Below are 15,066 nucleotides of genomic sequence, written 5' to 3'. Positions count from 1 at the left end.
CAGGCTCCAGTAACGACCCCGTTTTTATGATCCACCCTTAAAAGTAAAATGCTCCTTCCTGAAATGAACGAGGGCCGAATCAAGTGTTTGGCTCACAACCCACAGTGAGTAAAGATGTAGTGCATTTCCGACGGGCTTTTTAGTCAGTAACACCTTTTCCGGCTTGGGTGTCATCGGAAGATTGGAAGTCCATGGCCTTGCCACTTCTCTCTGATCCTTGCTTGACTGCAAAGATGGTTCCTGAGAGAAGTGAGGACAGGTTCATGCATTGTTGGCATTTGCCACTGAAATAGCAGCTGAGACTTTTCTCTTGTGCTCAGAGGAAAGGAGAGAGGAATACAGCTGGTGGTACCCAAAGTCCACTTCTTGGCCTTTGTAAACACGTGGGGCTACCCAGGATTGTAATGTTTGTTCAGAGGAACCCTCTGTCTCATTCTAACTTGGCAGGGAATATTATCTTATGCAAATTCAAAGGGACTTGTCTCATATGGATTTATAATGCTCACAGCACTGTTGTCCGGAAACAAATGGAAAAGTGGTTTGAAAAGGAGACAAAATATTTGGCATAAAAAGGAAGCAAAAGCTTTTAATCTTTTCTCTTTCATAGAAATGACTATGGAGATTGTTAGACTAATGATATGATGGCTGTCCTTCCATTAGGATCATTATCCTTTATTTCCCCAAAAAAATGCTTATTAGAGGTAGTTAATAGAAATTCATTTGAGGCTAAGAAAGCTGCTAAGTTAAAAGTCAGGGAGAAAGAGACTGGAGAGATTTGGTACATCGGCAAGAAACATGATCTGAAAACCAGACTTTTGTTCACGTCTTGCTCTGTTCCACGTGAAAATGGGGACACTTCGGTTCAAATAATGTATCTACTCTTGGTTTCAGTTTTCTAATATGAATGAAACTTAGCTTTAAAGAATTTCTTGTGTAGATGAAGATATGACCTTTTGCTCCTAGTAGCTGTATAAGATAAATGATCAGGAATGGGGGAGGAACTCTTCAAAATGTGTTTTATTTTCATTGTAAAATTGCCTTTTTTAAGATCTCAGCTTCTTCACTTCCTAGTGGCATGATCTTGGCAACATGAGGAAATTTCTGAGCCTCATCACTCTCATTTGTACATCTCATTTGTGATTATGAGGATAATCTCTCTTAGCTCGAAGGCAATTTGTAATGTTAAATTAAAAAAAATACATGCCTCACCCATAGAAGGCATATATTGAAATGGTAGGATTGGTCGGCAGAATGCAGGCACATTTGGGAGAGGAACATTTTCATGGGTGGTGAACATACTTTTTGTGTTGTTCGTATTAGTCATTGGAGACCATTTTTTCCCTTTTATTTCATTTTTACCCGTAATTGTCAATTTCCTACTAAATGCCTTGCACATAATTAGGATAAAGTGATTGGGCTAAGTAACTGTGGAAGATGCTGAAGTTAAAAAAAAACTGGTTTTTAAAATAGTTTCTTGCCCACCAAATTGGACCTTTTCACAGAAACTGTTACAGTGAACAAATTGGGAAGCAATTTAACATCTGCGCATGACTGTGAGAAGTGACTTCAGCTCTCTGATTTGTAGAATGTATTTTTTTCACGTGAATTATGTCCTTCCCGGTGCACCAGCAGCTTTGCTTTGCCATTAAATTATTTAATCTCTCTCTCTCTCACACACACACACACACACACACACACACACGGGACTCTTGCTCCTGGGGAAATACAGGATCAGGTTCTTGTGAGCCTCTGGTCACATTTTCATCAACTGATCACTACATCACCTTGTTTTACATGTTTATGAAAAACACTCTTTAATATATATGACTTCCAAACAATTAAATATATGTGGTATATCCTATATAATAACAGGCTAATATGCAAATCGACCGAACGGCGGAACAACCAGTCGCTATGAAGTGCACTGACACCAGGGGGCAGAGGCTCAATGCAGGAGCTGCCCCCTGGTGGTCAGTGCGCTCCCACAGGGGGAACGCCGCTCAGCCAGAAGCCGGGCTTACAGTTGACGAGTGCAATAGCAGTAGCGGGAGCCTCTCCTGTCTCCGCGGCAGCGCTAAGGATGTCTGACTGATGGTTATGCCATCAGTTGGGCATCCCCCGAGGGCTCCTGGACTGTGAGAGGGAGCAGGCCGGGCTGAGGGATCCCCCAAAGTGCACGAATTTCGTGCACCGGGCCTCTAGTCTTTATAATAAAACCCTAACTAAGACAGGTTTACTGTTTTCTTAACCCTGGATAATATGACCACAAACTGCTTTGACTTTCAGCCTTGGGCAATATTGTTCACTATACTTTTTTTGTTGGTTTGCTCATCCTTTCACAAACCCACCAATTTGGCTGGTTTTATACCTTTTCCGTAGCTCCATCATGCACTACTGACGTGAATCTAACATTTTCCAGAGCAGCTCGCATACAGGTGGGCGGAAGTCCTCTTTCTTGTTCTGGATGACCATCCAACTTAGAGCCATAACTCGTTCCTGAGCAAATCTTATCAAAAAGACCAACGTTTTTTCTCCACACGGCACATCATAACCTCCCTGCATTTAGGAACACTAGAACACACCTCAGCATCACAGCATGAGGGTCATTTTAAACAGAAAAACCCCCAACGAAGTGCACAAAACATGTATGACACTGCCTGGCCAGCGTGGCTCAGTTGAGTGAAGACCTATGAATGAGGAGGTCACGGTTTGATTCCTGGTCAGGGCACATGCCCCGGTTGAGTCCTCGATCCCCAGTAGGGGTCATGTGGGAGGCAGCCGATCAATGATTCTCTCTCCCCATTGATGTCTCTATCTTTCTCTCTGAAATCAATAAAAAATATATTAAAAAAACACATGCATGATGCTAAGGTGACCCTCAGAAGGGATTTGAAACTGACCGTATGATTTTGACAGACAAGAGCGCAAATGAGAGGAAGAGCAAATGGCTAACTTCTACAGAGCAGAAGTCATTCAACACTCAGCAAACACAGTGCGTGCCCAGTGCGTGCACCTGGCACTGTGCTGGGTTCTGAAAACACAATCAAAATGAACAAAGCAGACACCCTCCCCGCCTTCACGATGCTAGAGCCCCGCCAAGCAGATCTGGCAGCTTCGCAGGGACCACAGCAAGAAGCGTGCCCTCAAATAAACTCCCCACGAGGCTGGGAGCGCTGTGCTATTAATGACACTCCCCATCTGGTGCTGGGTAGCTTCCTGTCTATCTGAGTCTCCTTTTGCTCACGATGCCTGCAAGGCACGGCTAAGGTTTTCCTGCCTTGCTCAAGGAGGGCGTACAATGTCGAAATCCTTGATTTTTTTTTAAACATTTTAATTGAATTTATTGGGGTGCCAGTGGTTAGTACTAATCTATAGGTTTCAGGTGTACAATTCTATAGCATGTCATCTGTATATTGTATGTTCTCCACCCCAAGTCCAGAAGGCTATCTTTTTCCTTTTTTATTTTTTTTAAAGATATATTTTATTGATTTTTTACAGAGAGGAAGGGAGAGGGATAGAGAGCTAGAAACATCGATGAGAGAGAAACATCTATCAGCTGCCTCCTGCACACCTCCTACTGGGGATGTGCCCGCAACCAAGGTACATGCCCTTGACTGGAATCGAACCTGGGACCTTTCAGTTCACAGGCCGACGCTCTGTCCACTGAGCCAAACCGGTTAGGGCATTTTTTTTTTAACATGTCTGTGCTCTGCATCCTACTGATGGCATGGAACCAGGTACTTGATCTCTCGGGTCCTTTTGAAGGACACGAACCCTTGAAAAGGCAATTTGACACATTGCAATCAGTACCATGATAACAGGCATCGAGGGCACTAGGCAAAGTTATCATATGTGTCACTTAACAAGGGAGAAGGTTCAGGTGGCTTCTAAAATGAGACCTGGCCTGGCCGGCGTGGCTGTGGTTGAGCGTTGACCTATGAACCAGGAGGTCACAGTTGGATTCCGGTCAGGGCACATGCCCGGGTTGTGGGCTCGGTCCCCAGTGTGGGGCGTGCAGGAGGTAGCGGATCCATGATGCTCTCTCATCATGGATGTTTCTCTCTCTCTCCTCCTCTCTGAAGGCAGCAGGGCCCAGAAGGAAGACGCAAGAAAGCTTAGTGAATCTGAGAATTGCTCATTTCCCTTAAGGTCCAGCTGGCTGTTTTTTGTTGAAAAGTAGCAACTCCCAGATTTCAAAGCTCCCTCACTGCTCCGGGAGTGAAGTCTGGGGGAGGCCAGAAAGAGGGGTCATGGGAGGCTAGGGTATCCCCATCACCCACAGCAAAGCAGCCTTCATTCTGGAAGTTAGGGTGTGCTCTGCCCTGGGAGTTTCTGTTTCCCAGTACAGATGCCAGATGGCAGAGGCCACAGATCGCTCGCCTCTGCACACGGATGCCTGTCAGCCTCAGATGCTGATGGGGCGTGAGAAGCCACCACTGCTGAGCAATCTGTAATCCCCGAGATATTAGCGAACCTCCGCCAGGCGCTGGAGGAGCCATCAGAGGCAGAAGCGAGCTCATATCTCTTAGTGGAGCTTGAAGTGTAATGGGGCTTTGAGAAGCTGTGCAATGACAGACTGGATCCTCCCTTGAAGCCAATCTGCATGTTCATGGCGCTCTGGACACCATCATCTGTAAGAATTAATTGGGGGGTGGGGGCAAGAGGATGGGCTTGGGGGCAATGAGCAGGGAGACCTCCTTTCTCAGATACAATAGGCCCGTGGTCGGCAAACTCATTAGTCAACAGAGCCAAATATCAACAGGACAACGACTGACATTTCTTTGGAGAGCCAAATTTTTTCAACTTAAACTTCTTCTAACGCCACTTCTTCAACATAGACTCGTCCAGGCCGTGGTATTTTGTGGAAGAGCCACCCTCAAGGGGCCAAAGAGCCGCATGTGGCTCGCGAGCCTCGGTTTGCCGACCACTTGATCTTTGGGTGTGAGTGTGTCATGAGAGTAGAGTTGAGGTAAGAGAAAAAAAAAAGGAAATTATCTTAGAGTATTTAGTTATCTCTTTTTTTCTGAGGTGCTAGCTGTAAACATACATAGTTTATTAGAACCCTAAATGCTGCGTATTTTTGTTACTCTTTATGATATAAATAGCAGAATAAAACTGAGTTCATGTTCTCTTATTTGCATTTCTCTTCCTTTGTTTAATGGCTCGACCCAGACCTGCCCCCTATGCATGCATTTGGGCGGAGGTATAAAGAGGCAAAACCTCTTTGCAATTTAAGGATGAAAACACGCACCTCTCTCCTCTTTCTGGCTTCCTCTACCTTTGCCTCGGCTGCGCAGGGCTGAGTTACACTGGGATTGCTGAGATCGGATCACTTTAGACGCCAGGAGGAAGTATATGTAGAGCGTGGGTTTTGCCAATGAACATGGCACGTGAGGATGTGCGCTTTCTAACTGATGAGCGGCCTGAACACAAGCGCACTCCTGGGTGGACGTGCCGTGCGCTTTACCATGGAAACGGCGGGGTTGTGATTTCCAGCTACCTGCCAGCCCTGATTACCAAAGAGTGACAGGAGCACAAATGCAATTACTGGGGGACGAGCCACATTACCCACAATGACAGAAAATTGATGGGTGGTTAGCACCCGGATGCTTTCCGCATGGCCATTACATCATTACACACACACTTAAACACACACACACACACACACACACACACACACACACACACACACAACCTGTCTGTTTGCATATGCATGATGAGGATGTGTGTGTGTGTGTGTGTGTGAGTGCGTGCATCAAGCTAGGTTCCCTTTCCAAAGAAAATGACATCGCTGTAGACTTTGTATTTTAAAATGCAGAGCATGCTCTGGAGGGTCGTCAGAATTCATCTCTGCCTCCTTAGGAGATGGCGCCCACTGGGGACCCGAGAAGGTTAGGCTGGAATAACAGTGCAGGGACCGGGATGGGCAGAAAGAAGTCGGGAGCTGCCAAGTCCTGACAGTAGGGCTTGTTCCGTGCCTGCAGTCGAGGCTGCCAACCCCAGGGAGCACTTGAGCATGACGCGGGGAAACTCATTTTGGGGAGATGAAAAATCGCTGGTAGGCTCACGCATGAATTTATGGTCTCTGAGGCCTCCCTTAAAGGGCTGCTCTGTGACATAATTGAGTTACCGGAGGTTGGGAGGGGGTGTTTGGAGGTGGACAGGAGCCTGGTTTGGAGTCAATAACCAAAGGGCAGGACTGAACAAACACTCCTCAGCAGCCCTGGGTGCGTCTGGTGTTTGTACTGCTCTGTTGTAACACGTTACAAACGACCTAGGACTCTCCGAGTGAGGAGGGATCAACCTGATGAGGAGGTAAGAGGCAAGAAGTAATGGAAAGATCTACCGCCCAGTTTGAGCCCAAGGCCAGCTCCATGAATTTGGGCAAGTTACTAAAATCAATTGAATGACTTTTTTTTTTCTATAAAAGGAAGTTGAGGGTTGCCTTACCCAAGTCAGAGCGACGTTGTAGAAATGAATGAACCGTTGTGTAAATGTTTCCCTAAATAGTCGCTAAACCCCGGGGAGCCCCAGGAATCCCTAGGCTGTGGCTGGGTAAGTCTGATCTCTGCCTCTGTCTTTACATGACCACCTTCCCTCAGTGTCTGTGCCCCGATTTCCTTCTTGCTCGATCCCCAGTGGGGTCCATGCAGGTGGCAGCCGATCCGTGATTCTCTCTCATCATCGATGTTTCTCTCTCTCTCTCTCTCCCTCTCCATTCTTCTCCGAAATCAATAAAAAGAATAGATATTTTAAAAAATTTTGTTCTTCTTATAAAGACACTGTTCTTATTGGATTAGGGACCCAACCTACTTCAATATGACCTCATCTTAATTTAACTAATTATGTCTGCAATGGCCTTATTCCCAAATAAGCTCACATGCTAAGGTCCCAGGGGTTACGGACTTCAACGTATCTCTTGGTGGTGGGGGGGTGGGGGCAGAGTTGGACACATAACAACGACTTTAGAGAAAACAGGGGTCCACTCATAGTAAGGTGTGGAAAGGTGTCATTCACATAAGTTGTCCTCCCAACCTCAAACGTGGTGGTGGTGTGAACAGTGAGAGAACTTGGCAATGGCACATGGAGAGACGTGGCCTTTTCTCCTTCTTCATTGAGGTCAGAGCACCAAGCATAGGAGGATGCCACAATTTAAACACACAGAAATGTCGCCAGGTGAAAAGGCCTTAGAAAGGGGAATTGTACTGAGAGCTGGGGCTTGTAGCTTGCCATCCACATGTAGATTTTTCCCAAGGAGAACCACCCACAAATAAATAGTGAGAAAGTAGAAATTATCTGCATCCACTGAGCCTACCTGCTGAGGCCAGGGAGGCCAGGCAGGTGTTGCCTGGGTGGAGGTGAGTATAGTCACAGAATTCATGCCAGGACTGATACTGCAGAGTCAGAAAGCAGTAGGAAAGGAAGAGGACCCGTTAGACGCAGAAGAGAAACACTCTGATAATGCTCTATATCTGCCATGAGTTCCAAAAAAAATGTCTGCAAAAGTTTGGCGTCCTGAACAGGGTCCAGGGCCTCAGCAATTGGAAAAGCAAAATAGTGTTTCTAAAAGAAGAATGCATCGGCAAGCTGGGCCAGAATTAATGCTCTTTGTTGCTAAAAGAGTGAGTCCTACTTTAAAGAGACTGCAGAAGAATTTTAAGGGTGAAGTTAGGAAAGTGCATTTTAACAAGACTCTGTGTGATTTTTACATTAAATTCAAGTAACCAGAGCAAGAGAATGGGAGGAAAATGGAAAAAAACACACACACAGTAAATTAATATTAATATTAAGGCAGTTGATACTGTTAGAGCAGTGGTCGGCAAACTCATTAGTCAACAGAGCCAAATATCAACAGTACAACGATGGAAATTTCTTTTGAGAGCCAAATTTTTTAAACTTAAACTTCTTCTAACACCACTTCTTCAAAATAGACTCGCCCAGGCCGTGGTATTTTGTGGAAGAGCCACACTCAAGGGGCCAAAGAGCCACATGTGGCTCGCGAGCCGCAGTTTGCCGACCACAGTGTTAGAGCAAATTGATGATGGTGAATAAAAAAAAAATCTCTACAGTATTCAAAATGGTTCCAGAGCATAGAAACATCAGGAGAATTTTTCGGTTCGTACTTGAAGATGTTAGAATAATCTAAAGGTGATAGCTTGGATCAATCTAATTTACGACTCTAGAAGAAAAATTCCTAACATATAGGAAATGAATCCAGCAGTACATTACCTGACTAATTTACAAAAACAACTTATTCCAGAATTGAAAAACATAATTGCATAATAGAAAACCTGTTAAAGCAATTCACCAAATTATTTGTGGGAAACACCTCCAACAATAGGCCCGCCAACTTGACAGAATCAAGAGAGGTTTTTGACAACAATGAACATCCATCCACTTCTAACATGATTTTTAGTAAAATATAAATATTTATTGCAATTCCAGGGTCAACAATTTCAATGCGAAGGCATAGCAGGGGTCCTCAAACTTTTAAAACAGGGGGCCAGTTCACTGTCCCTCAGACCGTTGGAGGGCCGGACTATAGTTTAAAAAAAACTATGAACAAATTCCTATGCACACTGCACATATCTTATTTTGAAGTAAAAAAACAAAACGGCAAAAACACCTGCATGTGGCCCGCGGGCCGTAGTTTAAGGACGCCTAGAGAGGTCTTCTCCTATGAGTATGAGCAACCCAAACTATAAAATACTCAGAAATAAGCATCACAAATAATATGTAAGATCTACCCAAATAAAACAAGAGAACGTTTTTGACCAATAGAAAAATGTCATTATTAAAGAAGAACATGCCAATTGGAGAAAATGCCACCTAGTATTAATTAATTGCTATACCACTTCATTTTCCTATTAAATATAATCCTCATTCTACTATTATATTGGGGTAAATGTAACCACATGATCCAGAATTTTATCCAGAGTATAAACACATGAAAAATTTACATTTTGAGAAGTGAGGAAGGCAGACCTGCCCTAGTATGTTATTTAAAACTGTATGGTTCTGGTATTCCAGAATACACTGAATTGACTTACTAAATAGAAGTAAATTCAGATAAAATTATATGGGAATATGGAGGTCAGAAGGAAGAAGGACGGAGGGAAGACAAGCACATTTATACCCAGAAAAGGGAATACTAAGAGGATATTTAAAACCAATAAAAATCATGAACAGAATTGAGAAGAATAAACATTGAGTTCTATACTGAACTCCTGAGTACTAGAGAACTGTATGATGCTCAAGAAAGTCCCAAAAGATTACACTAACAATAACTGGCCTTGATTCTGGTAAGAACTATCATTAGATCAAATAAAAGAAAGCACTACTCAGTATTATAAGTCGTAAACCTAAAGGATATTTTTCTGCCCTCGACAGAAGACAAGGATCAAAAAGTGTTCTGCTTGCCCTGACTGGTTTGGCTCAGTGGATAGAGCGTTGGCCTGCTGACTGAAAGGTCCCAGGTTCGATTCCAGTCAAGGGCATGTACATTGGTTGTGGGCACATCCCCAGTAGGGGGTGTGCAGGAGGCAGCTGATTGATGTTTCTCTCTCATCGATGTTTCTAACTCTCTATCCCTCTCTCTTCCTCTCTGTAAAAAACCAATAAAATATATATATTTTAAAAAGTGTTCTGCTTAATATTTTACTTTTTTTAGCTTTAACTTTAAAACACATTTGTATCGATCCATACTTTAATATCATCCATGATCCTCAGAGAGAAAATAAACTCAGAGAGATCACTAGATTTACTGTTTTACTTCCCAAAGTATTATAACAAAAAGGGGAATTTGGAATTTATTTATTGAGAGACCTCACACCATGCAAAATTGTCTCTACCCCCAGGAAACAAAGCATTTGCTTGCAAGCTGTTATCTGGCCTTTCGCTCACCTACACTAATAAAAGAGAAATATGCAAATTGACCATAACCCCGCGACACCCACCAGCCAATCAGGAGTGAGTATGCAAATTAACCCAACAAAGATGGTGGGTTAATTTGCATACACAGGCGTGGAGCAGCTGGGTGGGGCAGGACGCCTGCTATGAGGGGGAGGGCAGGGGGCGGAGGGAGCTACAGAGTGGCGCTCCGGCCAGGAGCGAAGACTTGCAGGCTCCTGGGCGGCTGGGAGCGAAGCTAGGGGAAGGAAGGCCTATTCTTGCACAAATCTTCACGCAACGGGCCTCTAGTTTATATATATTGGAGATCTCTCTACTCCACAGTGATGGCCTTTTCTAAATTGGGTAATCTCATTCAAAATTTTCTTTCTCTCTGATAGTTCTATACAATAGAGTGCCACATTATGGGTCATCTTGTTTTAATAATGCCGGACACCTCAATATTTAAAGACACCTGCTATCTCTTCCTATTTAGACTACACATTTCCAGTGCCTTCAACTTTTTCTCAGATGGGATGCCTTCCAGATTCCTCGTTATTTTGAGCAAGGCTATAGACAACCTAACTTTAGTTTAAAACTGCACCTCTTGTTATGTAGCCAGTACTGAACGCCAGCTAGAATGTGAGGAATGGACTCGTATTCCTATAAATTTGATAATTCAAGGAAGCAAACTGACATGGCCTTGGCTGAATTACTTGTGCAATAGCCACATGTCCTCTCAAATTTGCTTTTGTATCCACAGCAGATTTGAACTAATTTAGCTTGATGTCTGTATTACAGTCACTGTATTTAAAACGAACTGCCTTTTTATTTGATCAACAAGGGAAACGGAGCCAGTGAAGGATTTCCAAGAGACTGGGGGACGACTGTGTACATGTGTGGGTGTGCGTGTAGCACCTGTGAGTGTGTATGTGTGTGTCTGTGTTTGGGGGGGGAGGGGGTGTGGGCACATAGCGTTCTGCTAGAAGATATTGCAATTGCCAGGGTTTCTTTCTAGAGATAGTAACAAGAGAGTCTTGATTTCTACTCTTTTTCACCTAGCATATTAGGTGAGTGAAAGACAAAAGATGGCACATACATTTGAAGAAATGATGACAATCTGTTTATGCATGGAAATGTTTTCTTTCAGGGATAGGGGTAGAGTTAGCGAGCTTTCCAGTTTTTTGAAGGCATAGCAGATAACAATAGATAACAAAAATCCCTTTATTTTTATGGCATAAGGGACAGTTTTTAAAATATTCATGAATCTTCTTGACTATACAGCACATAGTACTGAGATAGTTCTGTAGCATCTTCATATGTTAATTTTTCCTCCAGTTTTATCTCCCAGGGGTGCTCCTGCCCCAAACCCCCAAACTTTCAAACGGTCTAGTTGATATGGGTTGCATTATCAAAATGTTCCGATATTAGGAAAACTGAACTCTTCGTGGTTTGTATAAACATTCAAATGCTTTCTTAGCTGGGTTTGCAATCCTAATGTATAATACATGCGTTAGAGACTAAGAAAATTTCCAATGATAATTATTAACAAGTCAGCGTGCACTGAACATAATTTTTCTCTTCGCTCCGTACTTTGAAAATATTCATTATGCCAGGGCACGAAAGGCAGATTGAAATAATTTAGGGGAAAGTGAATGCATTCATTACCTAAATGCTATTTTTCTGATATTTTGGAGAGGATTAAATATATATACGCTTCAGGATAACAATTGACTAGTCCTGTTTCTTTTTTTAAAAAAAATATATTTTATTGATTTTTACAGAGAGGAAAGGAGAGGGATAGAGAGTTAGAAACATCAATGAGAGAGAATCATCGATCAGATGCCTCCTGCACACCCCCTATTGGGGATGTGCCCGCAACCGAGGTACATGCCCTTGACCGGAATCGAACCTGGGACCCTTCAGTCCGCAGGCTGACGCTCTATCCACTGAGCCACACCGGTTTGGGCAACTAGTCCTGTTTCTATCTGTGTTGACTTTCGCATTCTACTTGGCATCCCCGCTCCTTCCCTGCTCTGCGGCTATTTTAAAAGGCGCCTACACCAATAGGAAGGGAAGGTGTCTTGTGTGGTTTCCAAGGTGAAGGGAACGACTTGTTGAAAGTACGTTCCAGGCCCCGCCCCTTGAGACTTTGATGCAGCCCCTCTGCCTGGTTTTGCTGCAACTGAATTTTTCAGGCATTCGGTTGATTCTTAGGATGTGGACAAAAACTGGAAAAACGCCGACTCAGAATTATTCCACAGGCACATATTAAAGACTTTTTTGCATTACTGTTGTTTTGAATTATCCACAGCACTCATTACATCCACTAATAAAAACAATTGGCTTAATTACAAATGACATCTGAACTATGTCTTTAAATGTAACTGCTTCTCTCCAAAAAATTCAATATTTTATTCAATTCTCTCTCTCTCTCTCTCTCTCTCTCTCTCTCTCTCTCTCTCTCTCTCTTTCTCTCAATATGTTTGGTATTCACTTAAAATATATAAGGCAAATGCTTTTTTTTTTATTATATATTGGTCTTCAGGTTAATTGTGTTTTTATTTTCTGTTTGCAGGGTCCAAGTTGAATTCTATATGAATGAAAACACATTTAAAGAGAGACTCAAGTTATTTTTTATTAAAAATCAGCGATCAAGTAAGTCCTGTTTTATTTCCTCTGTCTATGTGTTTGTACATCTATTTACCTCCAATAGTTCCAGTGCAATCCTTCTGAAAAATATCCTTTAAACAGAGGCAAACAATTGATAATCTTGTCTGCCAGGCAGTCAAATTATAGAAAACTAGAGGTCCAGTGCATGAAATTTGTGCACTGCGGGGGGTGGGGGTGGAGTCCCTCAGCCTGGATTGTGAGAGGGCACAGGCCAGGCCGAGGGACCCCACCAGTGCATTATCGGGGCTGGAGAGGGACACTGGAAGTTGGCCAGCCAGGTAGGGGCCGTCGGAGGGGTCCAGGGCATGTCTGGCCTGTCTTGCTCAGTCCTGATTGGCTGGACCCCAGCAGCATCTGCCCCCTGGTGGTCAGTGCACATCATAGTGAGCGATTGAGCGGCCTTAGCATATCATTAGCATATTACGCTTTGATTGGTTGAGTGGCCTACCGGACGACCGGACACTTAGCATGTTAGGCTTTTATTATATAGGACTAGAGTTTTCCATCTGTGGGTGTTCAGGTTTCTTGCATACCTTGCATTGTCCAAATCCCACATCAATAGGTAGCATTCTAGGTGAGCCATCGGCATCAGTAGAGACATTGAGGAAACTGATTGAAATGAGAGGGCCTCATGGCTTACCTGTGAGGGGACCCAGAGCTTCTTAGGAGAAGGCTCTGGAGATTCTGGCTGATCCTAATGGGGAGAAGAGCTGTCTGATTCCACGGGGAAGGGCTCACTGCTCCCCAATCATGCCCGTTAATAAAGGAACATGCTCTGAAATGGACAGGTTGCAACCCGGGCATGTGCCCCAACCGGGAATCGAATTGTGCCCTCCTGGTTCAGAGGTCGATGCTCAAACATTGAGCCACACTGACCGGGCATACCATGTATTTTTTGAAGCCACATATAATGAGCCAAGATACAGTTTTCCCCACAATTGTTGCTTAGTCTCTATGAGATGGGTGCCCTCTCTGAATCTGGAGCCCTGAATCCCCTTGGGATGGTTTTAATTAAGTCGTGTCTCTGTAGGGTTCAAAGGGAACAACCTGAGTTGTGAGAAATTGGCCAAATGCTGAAGATAGGGAATATCTCAGTGTTTAAGACGCGCTGGTGAGAGAGATTCAATGGTAGGTTAGCTTCGTGGTTAAGGCTAATGATAACGAATGCCTCTCTCATCTGCTGGTTTAGGATTTCCATGGAGGCCACACTGACAGATACCAGGGGCCACCCCTTCTGAATAAAAGGTTTCCTCTGTTTTGGTACTAACAATCCTCTCTCTCCAGGCGAGAGAGGATAAATGCATTATGTGACTGTTTCAGCGGCAGCCAGCTTTGACTAAGCAGTCATCTGGGGAGACAAGGTCGATGGAACCAGGGCGATTCCGTGAACAATTTAAAAGACTTTCTAAAGAAGCTAAAACCATGCAATGAATGGAGCATTGTAATAGCAAAGCCTGGGAAAACTGCCCAATTGATAAGCATTGACCCTTTGCACTCGCTTGCTTTTGTCTCGATTCCTTTATTCTAATGCTAACCGTGTCGAGTCACACTCGACATCTGAGTGCAAAAGGTTAACCTGGTCCTGTTAAGAAATGCCACCCCAGGCGGTATACAGGCCCGGTAACATAGAGACCCACACCTGAAACCTATATGATCGTGTCGCCCAATGTCACCCCCATCAGTTTAATTTAGAAAGAAAGACGGGTCACATTTGCACTCACATATAGCCGAATAAGAAAATGACATTTCATTTCCAGATTGTATTCACTAATAATCACAGGAAGGCCTTTCTCCCCATTTTATTCATAATGCACGAATCAGAGATTGCCTGAATATTACAGGGAAGATAATGCTTCTATTCATCAGACTTGAAGCATGTTTTGCTTAATCATAATGGCTCTTTTTCATCCTCATGAAGTATGACAGGCTGCATAGCTATGATCTACATGGTTTTGCAAGGTATATACATGACAATCTTAATCCCCATCCCCCCAAAAAACATTAAGACTTCACTGATATTTAATCTAAAGGGGAAAGTAAGTTTCAACTGGTCAAACTCAAAAATGTGTGTGTGTGTGTGTGTGTGTGTGTGTGTGTGTGTGTGTGTGTACTTCCCAGAATATTCTATAATGATTTCTCTATAATTTCATCATTACTACACTGAAGTATAATATATAGTTATAGACGTGATTATAATTTCTCTATAATTAAAATCTGCAAGGTACAAGATTTATAACTTATCCTGTGAATGTGTAAGCAGCTAGATTTTAAACTTTACCCCCAAATTCATGGATGTGTGAAATGCTTAAACCACTAAGCATATGTGAACCACGCTTTATGGGACATGATTTTTGTGGCTTCTGTGAGACCTAGACCACTCTCCGCGTATAGTGTTAGCTGTCATTTGCTGTTCAAGCCGTCTGTCAATCACACTGTTGGTTTCCAAATTCAGCTCATTAGCATTTAGCTACCTTGAACTTCAGAGAGTGTAGACAATGATGGCAC

At 43.4% G+C, this 15,066-nt stretch overlaps 1 protein-coding gene across 1 annotated transcript in view; it reads left to right on the top strand.

Annotated features, from left to right (window-relative positions):
* The window catches only part of KCNT2 (potassium sodium-activated channel subfamily T member 2), a 136,099-nt gene that overhangs the window by 30,767 nt on the left and 90,266 nt on the right, over positions 1-15,066 (top strand). Inside the window, exon 2 of the mRNA XM_079763649.1 lies at positions 12,467-12,546. Coding sequence (XP_079619775.1) covers positions 12,467-12,546 — 80 coding nt within the window. The remainder of the gene's footprint in view (positions 1-12,466; positions 12,547-15,066) is intronic.

Source organism: Cnephaeus nilssonii, assembly GCF_951640355.1.
Source record: "Cnephaeus nilssonii genome assembly, chromosome: 23".
Taxonomy (NCBI): domain Eukaryota; kingdom Metazoa; phylum Chordata; class Mammalia; order Chiroptera; family Vespertilionidae; genus Cnephaeus; species Cnephaeus nilssonii.
The sequence above is the reverse complement of the archived record's forward strand: the minus strand, read 5'-3'. Positions and strand labels throughout refer to the sequence as shown.